We start from the raw sequence: 13,725 nt of genomic DNA, 5'->3' as shown, positions 1-13,725 counted from the left end.
GGTAGTGGTGTACCTAGTTGAGCATACATGTTACAATATGCAAGGACCAGGGTTCAAGTCTCCGGTCCCCACCTACAGAGGGAAAGCTTCATGAGTGGTGAAACAGTGCTGCAGGTATCTCTGTCCCTCTCTTTATTATTATTATTTTAATTATTATTTTTATTTATTTATTGGCTAGAGACAGTCAGAAATCAAGAGGGAAGGGGGTGATAGAGAAGAAGAGAGACAGAGACATCTGCAGAGACTCAAAGAGCTTTACCAAAGCTTCTCCCCTTCAGGCAGAGACTGGGGACTCAAACCCAGGTCCTCGTGCATTGTAACTTGTGCACTTAATTGCATGAGGTCCAGAGTTCAATCCCTGGCAGCACATGTACCAGAGTGATGTCTGGTGTTCTCTCTCTCTCTCTTTCTATCTTCATGAATAAATAAAATCTTTTTAAAAAGTGGGAGGCAAGGGTAGATAGCATAATAATCATGCAAAGAGACAAAGAGACTCTCATGCCTGAGGCTCCCAAATCCCAGGTTCAACCCCCCTGCACCGACATAAACTAGAGCTGAGTAGTGCTCTGGTTAAAAAAAAAACAAAAAACGGAGAAATATCCCTTCTTAGAAGAAAACATAACAGGGCAACAAAAGGGAAAATAAAATTTAAAAGCGTATTTAAAAAAAAAGAAGAAAACATAAAGAAAAGAAAAGGAGGGCGGGGTAGATAGCATCATGGTTATGCAAACAGACTCTCATGCCTGAGGCTCCAAAGTCCCAGGTTTAATCCCCTGCACCACCAGAGCTGAGCAGTGCTCTAGTAAAATAACTAAATACATAAATAAGAAAGAAAGAAAGAAAGAAAGAAAGAAAGAAAGAAAGAAAGAAAGAAAGAAAGAAAGAGAGAAAGAAAGAAAAAAGGGAAAAGAAAAAACTCAAGGACTTTTTTGCATTATCACCCAGCTTCAGGAGAAGGGATCACTGTACTATCTGGAAGGACATATTCCTATGGGTCTTATTCAAAGCAGACAGACAAAAAGCACTAGCCTGTCCATGTCCCCATATGTGGTATTTCACAGGCCTCTGGTTAAGAGCTCTCTCAGCCATTAAGCCGCCCAAACAAAGGAGAATTCCCCTGACCAATCACAGGGCAACTCAATTATAGCTGTTGCTAGCTTGTCTACTTAACCCTAAGAACTCGTTTCTCTTACAATGTGAAGATGAATAATAAGCACAGCCCAGTAAGATAAATGCTCCGAATACAGAATGAAAAGCTCCAGATCCTGTTTAGCAATGTAATCAGGACAGTAACTCCATGTATGCAGGTATGATCGTGACAAAGCTGTACCTTGGGTGGGTGGGGGTAGCACTGAAGACAGTAAGAAAGCCTTCGAAGATATGCAGAGTAAGAGATGATTCTGCAGGAAACATGCATTTCCTGAAGAGTCTCGGAGAAATTTAATGTACTAAGTTCTTCATTTTATACTTCAGAGACTCAAAAAAGCACATTAGGAGAAACTCAACCAGACAGCCCCCCTTCAATAGACAATATGTGTCATCACTTTAAATCTAATGCATAAAGGGAGCTTCTGTGGTTCTTTTGGCCAAAGTACAAGTCTGAAACTAGGAAATGCAAAGAGTGTATGCCACTCCATTCTCCACAAACAGCTAAAAATGTGTGCATGTCAGCTTCTCAGAACTAGTCCTTGGTGGCTTCCCTCAGAGTAAGGCACCAGATCTTCTGCTTCTTAGGACCAAATACTGTACACCAAAATGCTGTGGCATTTACTACAGATGCAGGGGTTTACAGAGATTCACAAGTGACTGGGTATGGATGGCATAGGCACTTCACTTCTGATTACTTAGGCTAAAGCAGGAACTCCACAGACAGACACATAACCATGCTCACATGTGAATTGTCTTTCTTTCTTTCTTTTTTCTTTTTTTTTTTTTTACTTTTTTATTATATTTATTTTCCCTTTTGTTGCCCTTGTTTTTTATTGCTGTTGTAGTTATTATTGTTGTTGTTATTGATGCCATCGTTGTTAGGACAGAGAAATGGAGAGAGGAGGGGAAGACAAAGAGCAGGGAGAGAAAGATAGACACCTGCAGACCTGCTTCACCACTTGCTCCCCTGCAGGTGGCAAGCCGGTTCAAACCGGGATCCTTTCGCTGGTCCTTGCGCTTTGCTCCACGTGCTCTTAACCCTCTGCGCTACCGCCCGACTCCCAAATTGTCTTTCTTTTTTACATCACTCCCAACCAGATTCCTTAAATCATAAATTCAATCTGCAATGAAACTGACACCCAACTTTTCAAAGCAATTTAATAGCCTTTTGTAGCAACCCTTACCTCCATGGGGAGACTCCCGGATGTCCCAGATGAGAACTCGGCCATCGTCTGAGGAGCTGGCAAAAATGTTGTCATTCACTGGGCTCACTGACAAGCCATATACTGCATCTTCATGAGCAAATACATCCAAGGTCTCACTGCTGGAAGACAGAACAGGCACACATATATAGGAGTCAGGTGCAGAATCCCAGCCCCGCAGCCCCCAAGGTGAAATGACCTGTCATTTCCACAGGAAAGCTAACCTAGCTAACCCCAAAGGATACTATCTGCATTTAAAAGAGGGTATCCATGCAGTTTCCTCCTAAAGAATATGCTCCGAGTAGAGCATATTTCCTATTCCCCCTATTCTCTTCTTTCTCTCTTGACTCTCATGCACTGTTCTGCTAATAATCCTTTTAACAAAAAGGAAAAAAAAAAGGTAGGCACTCAGCAGTCTAGGTTTTGATCCCTGGCTACCACATATGAGGGAACTAAGTGGCTCTGGTATCATTCTCTCATAAAACAGATAACATGTTCACACAAGAGCTCACTCAGGAAGGCTGGTGGTACACTATGTGCCTGACCTAGGGCCCCAATGTACTGGGGGAAGCTTATCTTTCTCTCTTGGTCTCTCTTTCTACCTGGAGGGTGGAGAGCATTGGCTCATTTTGGTAAGAGATCCAGTGACAACAACAAAATAGGAATTTAAAATGAAGCATTCAACTTTCAGGTAAAAGAAAATACTAGCTGTGGTCCGGGTGGTGGCACAGTGGATAGAGCACTGGATTCTCAACCATGAGGTCCCAGATTCAATCCCCGGCAGCACATGTACCAGAGTGATGTCTGGTCCTTTCTCTCTCTTATCCTTCTCAGGAATGAATAAATTCTTAAAAAAAAAAAAAAAAGAAGGCAAGAAAGAAAAAGGAAAATACTAGCAAAAAGTTTTCACAATACATCTAGTTTTTGCCTAAATAAGGGGATATGAAAGTAACTCAACAGACGAGTTTTATGTTTTCATTTACTGCAGAACACATCTGCTTCTGTTTGAACCTAGAAATGTCTCTGGATTTCTAGTAAGCAAGGCAAAGCTTTAAAGCAGCCAGGTTTGATGGGGACAGTTAGAAGAGGCATCTCCCGGCAGTCTTGGCACAGTAAAAGGATTGCTCTGAAGCACCAATTGACCTTAAGTTACCCTAACAATCTATGGCTCAGTTTTCTGTCATTGAAACCACAATATTCTTTCCTCATAAAATGATCAGAATTAATTGAATGGCCTAACACAAAACCACTTAGAACTATGTCTGACACATTATAAAAACTAAATAAATTAAGTTACTCACTATATTTCCTTCCAAACTTTTTTAAAGCCTTTTTGTCCCCAATCTTGTTATGTATTTACTATTGGATAGAGAGAGAGAGAGATTGAGAAAGGAATGGGAGACAGAGAGGGAAAGAGACAGAAAGACGCCTGCAGCCCTGCTTGAGCCTGGGTGTTTGTGCACTGTAATGTGTGTGCTCACCCAGGTGAGCCGCTGCTTGGCCCCCTTCCAAACTCTTCTTCATCTGAAAGCTCTAACTTGCCACCAACTTTGTAAATTTTTTCCTTTTTCTTTCTTCTTCTTCTTTTTTTTTTTAATCAAAATTTTATCTTAAAACTATTACAAGAAACTTTGTCAGAGAAAAGCAGCTGGTGTTAACTTTCAATGAACTGTTTTGGTCTAAAGAAATATTTGGCAGCTCAGGAGGTGACACAGTGAATAAAAGGCTGGACCCTTAGCACAAGGTCCTGATTTCAACCTATGACAACACATGCGCCAGAATGATGCTCAAATTTTTCCTCCCTCTGCCCCACCATGAGTACTTTGATGTTTCTCCTGCTCTCTGCCTGGTTCCCTCTTCATTCCTCATCCTCTATCTACCAAAAAAAAAAAAAAAAGTCTCCCAGGATTGGTGGAATCATATAAGCCTAGAGCCCTAGTGATAACCGTGGTAGCAAAAAAACAGAGACATCTGCTTCTGCCTCTCTTCCCATGAAATATAGTTTCCTTCACATACCAACTATTTACTTACCTTTCCACATCATGGAGAATAACTTGTTCATCATTTCCTATATGGGAAAAAAAAAGCAGCCACTTGGTAATTCCTTCACAATATAATTTAGCATGCTAATGCTTTCAGGGAAAACACATGAACAAAGTCAATGTCAATACAAACTAAGCATGCTAGTTAGAAACAAAATGTATAAAAATAATTCAAGAAGGATATAAGATGCTCTTACAAAGAATTTTAAAGTGCATGTTAGCAACTAGATTTGGCATAATAAAAGTTTTCAAATGTATTACCCAATAGACGATGTTGAAAACAAACAAACAAACAAAAAACTGTGGTCATTTTGTGCAAATGATCATAGACAAATCAATTTGTTCAAATTATTGTTAGCTTTCCATTTAAAAGCAAAAACATTAATTTTTAAACCTGGAGTAAAATCTATACTTTTTCTATGATAGCATTTTTTTTTAAAGAAAATACTAAAATAGGGGAAACAGCTGTATCTACTTGACAGGGTTCTGTAAAGACAGAGTGCATTTATAGAAGAGCAGACATCTGTCAGGAAGATTAGAAACTACATCCATGTGACAACTGTTCTAGAATCACAATGACTTTCCTCACAAAATGATTTAGAAAAAAATTCAAAAACTGAAACTGTAAGCATAAAAAGACATCGAAAGAAAACAAAAACAAACAAAACACCCCACTCTATACAAAAAGCACAACCAACAGTTACTTAAGTAGAAAGTCAAAGAGGAATGAGAATAAAAACAAAGTAAAAGTAGCAGTAATGACATGTCCAGGTCACCTTAAAGATCTGACTTCGGGTAATGTGTTGTAGGTAAATGCCAAGGAAAGCAGGGCCAGAGAGAGAGCTCACCAGGTAGGTAAGTATCTTGCTCAGGCTGAGCGTCTTGCCATTCACTTAACTCAGAATCAAGCCCCAGCACCACACAGGAGTGCAAGAGCTCACAGAGACACTCTGGTGCTGTGGGGTCTCTCCCTCTTTTGTGTTTCTAAGTGAATGAAAACACAGTCTAGGAATGATGAGAAAGCACATGTGTAAAAGCAAAGGGGGGGGGGGGGACAAGTAAACTGAATCCACATTTCTAGTTTATCTGGCACAGTGTTGGGTGCTAGAAATACATCGACTAAGATTCTGCACGGTCCCAGAGGAATTCACAGACCAACTGTCCACAGAACTTAACAACATCAAGATGGGTTATCTTGTAGTAAGGACAAAAATAAATGAACAATTGTTTTCTCCACGTACAAGGTGAAAGCACATGGCAGAAGGGGGGGGATGTCTTTTTTCTTTTTTGGAAAGAGACATCTGAACAGAAACTCAAATATATCAAAACTCTTACCAAATGGAAAACTTAGGGGAAGGAATTTGGTCAAGACTGGACCATTAAGTATGACCCATAAAGGACTAGCATATGCAAAAGGCAAAAGGCCGCCTAAGATGGCAAGTGGTTCAGTAACTGAATGTGAGATGTGGGTGAAGCAGTGTTGCAGGTGTCTCTCTGCCTCTCCCCCTTCCCTCTCAATTTCTGGATGTCTCTATCTAATAAATAAATAAAGGTAATTTTTTTTAAAAAAAACATGTATATGTTGGTATCAATATTGGTCACAGCTTATAAAATCTATAAAATGAAACATAAACTTCAAAAATAAATAAACAGGGTGAACTACACATAGTGAGGCTAAGTACAAATATACGTATTGCTGTGTGCCAGACAGCAACGTGAAACTTGCTAAGCAAAAAAATAAAAAGAGGAGAAGAATGAGAATGAAGAAGTAAAAAGAACAGAAGAGAAAGAAAGAAGGGTGGAGGCATGTAGCACTTAAAGTATTTACGGTGCTGTCAGGCAGAAAAGACAAACTGGGAAACCAGTAATTCAAAAGAAAAGTGAGATAAAGGAAGAAAAATAAGTTATTTTGAAGCTCCTTTATCTAAAAGCCCAACAATAAACTTCCCAAGGTGGAAATCTCCTTTCTTCTCACCTCCTGAGAAAACTTTGGTGTTGCCACTGTTGAAAGCCAGGCAAAAAATGTTGGAGTGATGTTCTCCCTTCAACTGTATGGGCTTGACTCTGGAGTGAATAGCTTGTTCCATGTGCCATAGCAGAACCCGACGATCGTCTCCTCCTTGAGAGGAGAGTAAAAATCTAGGGTTAAGACAGCTGATATTTCAAAACTGACACTTGGTTGTGTCAGCTTTGAATCCCATCCTTTCCAAAACTATTTCTACCCAAGTCCATGAGGTTCTGACAGGGCACAAAACCCAGGAAGGACTCGATCCCCTTACATTACCAGTTGATACATAGTCTGAGTTACTCACTTTTCCCCAGGAAATTAATCTTTGAACAGACATGCAGAGATGGAAAAAAGGATAAGCACTGATGTTTAAAGTCACCCTACTCTTAACTTTGCAGAGACCTAGCTGTTAAAATATTTCTTCATTTGCTAATAAAATCTCTCTACTAACATACTTCCCACACAACACACACACACACACACACACACACACACACACACACACACACACATTTTTTTTTTTTACTAACAATCCTAGTTGGGTTTCTAGTGCTTGCTAAAGAAAACTCTTAACGTTATATTTCCAGAACACTAACTTTCCTTGATGTGACATTATCGACACATTGTATAAGTGACAACCAAGTAATTGCCTAACACAGTAACAGAATCATTTTAGACAGAATCCAGTCTTTAGGGAAGTTCAGACTAGCTCTTCCTTCTGTATAACTACTTTATATCAATAATCTTAAATAAATGAGCAATATTAAAACTACAAGGTATGAGCCAGCCTCAGAGCATGAGATGAGTATATGTGCTATATTCTTTTTTTAATCTTTATTTATTGTGTAGAGACAGCCAGAAATCGATGGGGATGGGGGAGACAGAGAGGGAGAGTGAGAGAGAGACACCTGCAGCCCTGCTTCACTACTTGTAAATCTTTACCCCTGCAGGTGGGGACCAGGGGCTCGACCTGGGTCCTTGTGCATTGTAACATGTGCACTCAACCAGGTGCAACACCACCCGGCCCCCTATACACCCTTTTTATTTATAGATACATTAAAAGATGGAAAGAAGGATAAATAGGAACTGGTGACTAGCCCCAGATAATAGGATTAAAAGTAGTGACAGATTGGAGGATTTTTTTTTTTGGCTTATACTTTATATATCTAGCACTGCTTGACTTTGAATGAGTCTATGCTGTACTCCTATTAAAAATGCCAGATTTATAAAAAAAAATTCTCAGATGTAACAGGAGCAAACACAGGTAGCAAAACACAGCAAGCACTACACCTCTACCTCTGCCTCCTCTCCGGCATTCAACACAAGTCACAACTCATAATACATCAGTACAGAAGCACCGCAAGCAATCACTACATCAGTAGAGTCAAAAGAATGAACTCAGACGTCCAAAAGTTGTTAGTAAGGAGAAAAATGAAATGTCAAATAGGATGTATACCAACACCTATTTATGTAAAACAAAAAATTTAAAAGCTGCTGACAGCTGGGAGTTAGGTGCTAGTGGTAGTGCAGTGGGTTAAGCACACTTGGCTTGAAGCGCACAGACAGGCATAGGGAATCCCGGTTCCAGCACACCCCACACCCTACTCCTGCTCCCAACCTGCAGGGGGAGCCGCTTCACAGGTGAAGCAGGTCTGCAGGTGGCTGTCTTTCTCTCCCCTTCTCAGTCTTCCCCAACAACATCAATGGCAACAATAACAATAATGACAACAACAAGGGCAACAAAATGAGAAAAATGGACTTCAGGAGCAATGGATTTGTAGTGCAGGCACCAAACCCTAGCAATAACCCTGGAGGCAAAAAAAAAAAATGCTGACAGCAAGAATCTTGGCAGTGTTTTGTTCACTTTGGAGAATCCAGCACCTAACCCAGTGCCCCCCAAAGAACTGACACTGAGTGAGTATGTTTACACCTGCTTATCTGTGGTGTTTGATTATCTAGGGCCATCTACGGCCATACCAACCTGAACACGCCTAATCTCATCTGATTATCTAGGTGGCTATAGGGGGCGGGTGTTGGCACACCTGGTTGAGTACACATGTTACAATGCACAAGGACCCAGGTTCAAGCCCCCAGCCCTACCTGTAGAGGGAAAGCTTTGCAAGTAGTACAGCATGTCTGCAGGTGTCTCTCCTCTCTCTCCCTTTCTATCTCCCCTACCCTCTTGTTTCCTGGCTATCTATACACAATAAATAAAGATAACTAAGGGGGGGGGGAGAAAGAATGTATCTGATTTCTATCTAAGTGGCTATAAAAGGAATTGCTTATAATGAACACCAGTTCTAGGGCAGAGTTGTTTGGAGACTGACTTTATTGTGGGAGAATGTACTTAATATGCAGTATACCAGTATAATCACTCCAGGTGTAGAATTCAGGGACACTAAGTATATTCAAATTGCTGTGCAGCCAACAGCACTATCCATCTGCAGAACTTCTACATCATCCCAAACTGAAAATGCCAATAAAAACAACAATGCCACCCAGTCTGCAATGACCACCATTCAACTTTCTGCTCTCATAAATTTGACAGCTCATATAATAAGCTAGGTCATATAAAAACTTGCCTTCTTGGGCCTAACTAACACAATGTCCTCAAGATTCATCTATATTAGCAGCATGCATAAGACTTTCGCTGCTTTGGGAGTCAGGCTGTAGCGCAGCGGGTTAATTGCACGTGGCGCAAAACCCAAGGACTGGCCTAAGGATCCTGGGTGCGAGCCCCCCGGCTCCCCACCTACAGGGGAGTCGCCTCACAAGCAGTGAAGCAGGTCTGCAGGTGTCTTTCTCTTTCCCTCTGTCTTCACCTCCTCTCTCCATTTCTCTCTGTCCTATCCAACAACAACAACATCAATAATAGCAACAACAGTAACTACAACAATAAAAAAAGGCAACAAAAGGGAATAAATTATATATATGGAGAAAAGAAGAAGAGGGAGCAAAAATCACTTCCTTCCTTGCATGCCTTTGTTTTTTGAATTTCTTCTCCCACCGTCTGTCACACTGTCTGGTTACCAGACCCTTGATTCCTTCAGTATGGCCCTTAGTGTTCCGAGTTTATGTTTTCCCTCGCTCAACTATTAGCTTTCTGCCTGGGCTAGTTATTGAGATCTTGATCCCCTACAAGTTAAGGTTGTGATAAATACAGGTTTGGGCTTTGTTATTTTGCTCTAATGAAAAAAAATCACTCAAGGCAGTTTTTCACCCCATAAGTAGTTGTAGACTAGTTATGGATACTTCTCCACTGTCCCTATTCTTAATAGTTTTTCCTCAACAATGACACCACAGGTCAGAGACTGAGCACTGTTTTTGAGATTATGTATCTTATATTATAGAAATATTTCTCTATACCCATTCATCTATCAAAACTGAAATGTTAAAAGATAAAAAGGGCCACATGCTGGGAGTCGGGCGGTGGTGCAGTGGGTTAAGCGCACGTGGCGCAAAGCGCAGGAACCGGCGTAAGGATCCAGGTTCGAGCCCCCCGGCTCCCCACCTGCAGGGGAGTCGCTTCATGGGCAGTGAAGCAGGTCTGCAGGTGTCTATCTTTCTCTCCCCTCTCTCTCTGTCTTCCCCTCCTCTCTCCATTTCTCTCTGTCCTATCCAACAACAAAGCAACGTCAACAATGGCAATAATAACCGCAACGAGGCTGCAACAACTAGGGCAACAAAAAGGGGGAAAAATGGCCTCCAGGAGCGGTGGATTCATGGTGCAGGCACCGAGCCCAGCAATAACCCTGGAGGGAAAAAAAAAATTGTAAAATAAATAAATAAATAAAAAAGGGCCACATGCTTCTTCTACCCACTCATGTTTCCAATCTAATCTCCCTGAGTCTATTTTATTATATAAAATAGTGGGGCAATAAGTCTACACTCGTGAGTTTTATAAGTCATAAAAGTTAAGTAACTTGCCAAGGTCATACAGTAAGTAAAGTGGTAGAGCTAAAATTCAAAGGCAAGCAGTTAACATTCTCAACGTCCACCACTTTGAACCACTACTTTAGACAACCTACATTACTGAACCAAAAAATAAGCAACAGAGCAAATTTATCTGATAGACAATTGATGGCATTTTCTGCCCTAGTAGTATAGTTCAAACATGTAGGTAATAAAGAAGGAAAGAAAAGAAGAGAAAAGGAAAAAGAAATAAAGACAGAAGTAAACTGCAGACCTGGGAAGAACTGCCTCAGATTATACCGATTCTAGCGCTGTGTGGCCTGGGAAGAGGTGCGATGGTAAAGCACGGGACTGGAAAACATCAAGTGCCAAACTCAGTCCCCAATACCACATAAGCCTGTGTGATGCTCTGATTCTCTCTCTTGTCTTATATTGTTTCTCCTGATTAATGAATAAATGAAGCTCAGGGCCTGGTGGCATACATTACAAAGCTCAAGCCCTCACCGGCAGAGGAGAGGAAAGCTTTGAGAGCAGTGAAACAGTGCTGAAGGTAGCTTCGTCTCTATCTCCCCCTACCCTCTCAATTTCTCTGTCTCTGTCCAGTATATAAAAATAAATATTAGGGAGTTGGGCGGTAGCGCAGCAGGCTAAACGCAGGTGGCGCAAAGCACAAGGACCAGCGTAAGAATCCAGGTTTGAGCCCCCGGCTCCCCACCTGCAGGGGAGTCACTTCACAGGCGGTGAAAAAGGTCTGCAGGTATCTTTCTCCCGATGTGTTCCCCTCCTCTCTCCATTTCTCTGTCCTATCCAACAATGACGACATCAATAACAACAACAATAATAACTACAACAATAAAACAAGGGCAACAAAAGGACTAAATAAATATTTAAAAATTAAATAAATATTAAATGAATCTCTGACAGATTCCAGTATTGCACAAAACTTCAGATGGTGAAGCAAATCTGCAGGTATTCATCTTCTTCTCTCCTTCACTCCCTCCCTTCTCAATTTTTCTCTGTCCTATGAAAATAAAAGGACGAAGAAAAAAAAAAGTTGCTGGGAATGGTGGATTTGTAGTGCGGTCATCAAGCCCAAGATAATCCTCATGGCAAAAATATAAGTGAGGAAACAGATAATAAAATACTGATAATTTTTGTAGATGAGCACAGTGTACTTTTGTGCCTGCTTGAGCATTCCCATAAAATAAAATAATTTTTAAGCTTTATTTATTTATTTTCCCTTTTGTTGCCCTTGTTGTTTTAACATTGCTGTGCTTATTGATGTCATCGTTGTTGGATAGGACAGAGAGAAATGGAGAGAGGAGGGAAAGACAGAGAGGGGGAGAGAAAGACAGACACCTGCAGACTTGCTTCACCGCCTGTGAAGCGACTCCCTTGCAGGTGGGGAGCCGGGGGCTCAAATCGGGATCCTTAAGCGGATCCTTACGCTTTGCGCCACGTGCGCTTAACCTGCTGCACCACCACCCGACTCCCATAATTTTTTTTTTATGCTCATGTTAGAAAAAGAAAACAGAACTCTCTAAGGTAAGAGTAGGATATTTGGGAGTAGGGCAGTAGCACAGCGGGTTAAGCGCACGTGGTGTGAAGCGCAAGGAGCCACAGAAGGAACCCGGTTCTGGGCCCGGCTCCTCACCTGCAGGGGAGTCGCTTCACAGGTGGTGAAGCAGGTCTGCAGGCGTCTCTCTTTCTCTCCCCCCTCTCTGTCTGCCCCATCTCTCTACATTTCTCTCTGTCCTATCCAACAATGACATAACAACAACAATAACTACAACAGTAAAAAAAGGGGGGGGCAACAAAAGGAAAAATAAATAAATATTTTAAAAAGTTAAAATGTTAAAAAAAAAAAGAGTAGGATATTCACAACTGAGGGAACCCTCCATATTTCTCAATAGGATCTGCACCAGGCAGTACAACCACTATTGAATTGGAATAGCATAAAACCAAATTCACTTAAAAAAAGAAAAAGAAAAATTGGACAACTGAGGAGGACCTAGTGAGGGTTGAATTGTGTGGAAAACTGGGAAATGTTACACATCTACAAACTACTGCACTTTACTGTCGACTGTAAACCATTAATCAATCCCCCAATAAAGAAATAAAAGGAAAAAAGTTGGACATCTATACCTGGATATCGTAATCATTCTCAAAGATTTCACCCCATCGACCAGACTGATGTTCCTCCTAGGCATTTATTAGTTGGCTTTATTTTTCCAAATAAATTCTTAGTGATTCAAAATTCGAGGTTATTTGCAGAGTATCTTGGGTCAATTAAAATGCCATGTGCTTAGTCACTAACAGGATGAAGACAGAGACTGGGATCACTGAGGCAGAAATTATCACTTTGGCAGGATCTGTTTCTACTTTGCCCTCTAGGTCTTTGTCAGAAGATGTAACAAACAACTCACATGCTATCTCTCCCTTCACTCTCCATTTCTGCTGTCTCTATCCAATAAATTAAAAAAAAAAGAAAATTATTTTATAATGCACTCCCTAGGCTGCTTGGGCTACAAGTTGAAGGTATGAAAGCCTTCACATCTCACTGTAACAGACGTATTTAACATTCCTATTTATGCAGCCCAGAAAAGCTGAGACACAGAAGGAAAGAATTTGTTTTGGGTTGCCTCAGAAAGCCAGTCAACACAAGACAGAACAGAGAAAGCATTCTCGAACTCAGGATAAAATGCTTTTTTTTTTTTTTTTTGCAAAAAACAGTTTGAAGAGCAAAAGATTAAGCCATTTAAATGCTCCTCAAAAATCTGGTTAATAGAATCATTCAGTTAAATATGCCAAATGCAAAAGGGCAAATACTACAGAACCCCACTTAGATGAGAAACCCAGAGTCAAACACTTAGAAACAGAGTGGCAGCTGGCAGTGGAGGTGTTTGATGGGCCAAAAATTCACCTTCTAACAGTAACATAAAGAAAATACCAACTATCGTTTGGGGGTATAGCATAATGGTTATGCAAAGAGACTTTCATGCCTGAGGCTCTCAAATCCCAGGTTCAATCCCCCATACCGCCATTAACCAGAGCTGAGCAGTGCTCTGGTAAAAAAAAAAAAAAATTAAATCATTAAAAAAAAAAAGTGCTCGCTTCAGCAGCACATATACTAAGAAAATACCAACTATCTATACTCAAGGTTTCTGTAGTCACTGAGATAATATAAAATAGCACTTCGCGTGAGCTGGGAAAATAACATAATGACTATACAAAAGACTTTCCTGACTGAGAAATAAAAGATGCCAGATGCAATCCTCAGCACCACAAGGCAAAAATGAACAGTGAGTGCTCCATTTAAAAAGGAAGAAGAAGGGGATTGGGTGGTAGCGCAGCGGGTTAAGAGCACATAAGGATCTCGGTTTGAGCCCCTGGCGCCCCACCTGCAGAGGAG

General features: G+C 40.9%; 1 protein-coding gene across 3 annotated transcripts in view; it reads right to left on the bottom strand.

The window, feature by feature from the left end:
- Positions 1-13,725, bottom strand: part of DCAF5 (DDB1 and CUL4 associated factor 5) — a 120,797-nt gene that overhangs the window by 79,428 nt on the left and 27,644 nt on the right. For all 3 annotated transcript variants that reach the window (XM_007535326.3, XM_016193536.2, XM_016193535.2), the window contains 3 exons: positions 6,369-6,512; positions 4,383-4,419; positions 2,334-2,473 (listed from right to left, as the gene is read on the bottom strand). In XM_007535326.3, coding sequence (XP_007535388.1) covers positions 2,334-2,473; positions 4,383-4,419; positions 6,369-6,512 — 321 coding nt within the window. The remainder of the gene's footprint in view (positions 1-2,333; positions 2,474-4,382; positions 4,420-6,368; positions 6,513-13,725) is intronic.

The sequence above is a fragment of the Erinaceus europaeus genome, chromosome 16, assembly GCF_950295315.1.
Source record: "Erinaceus europaeus chromosome 16, mEriEur2.1, whole genome shotgun sequence".
Classification (NCBI taxonomy): domain Eukaryota; kingdom Metazoa; phylum Chordata; class Mammalia; order Eulipotyphla; family Erinaceidae; genus Erinaceus; species Erinaceus europaeus.
This window is presented reverse-complemented; position numbering and strand designations above follow the sequence as displayed.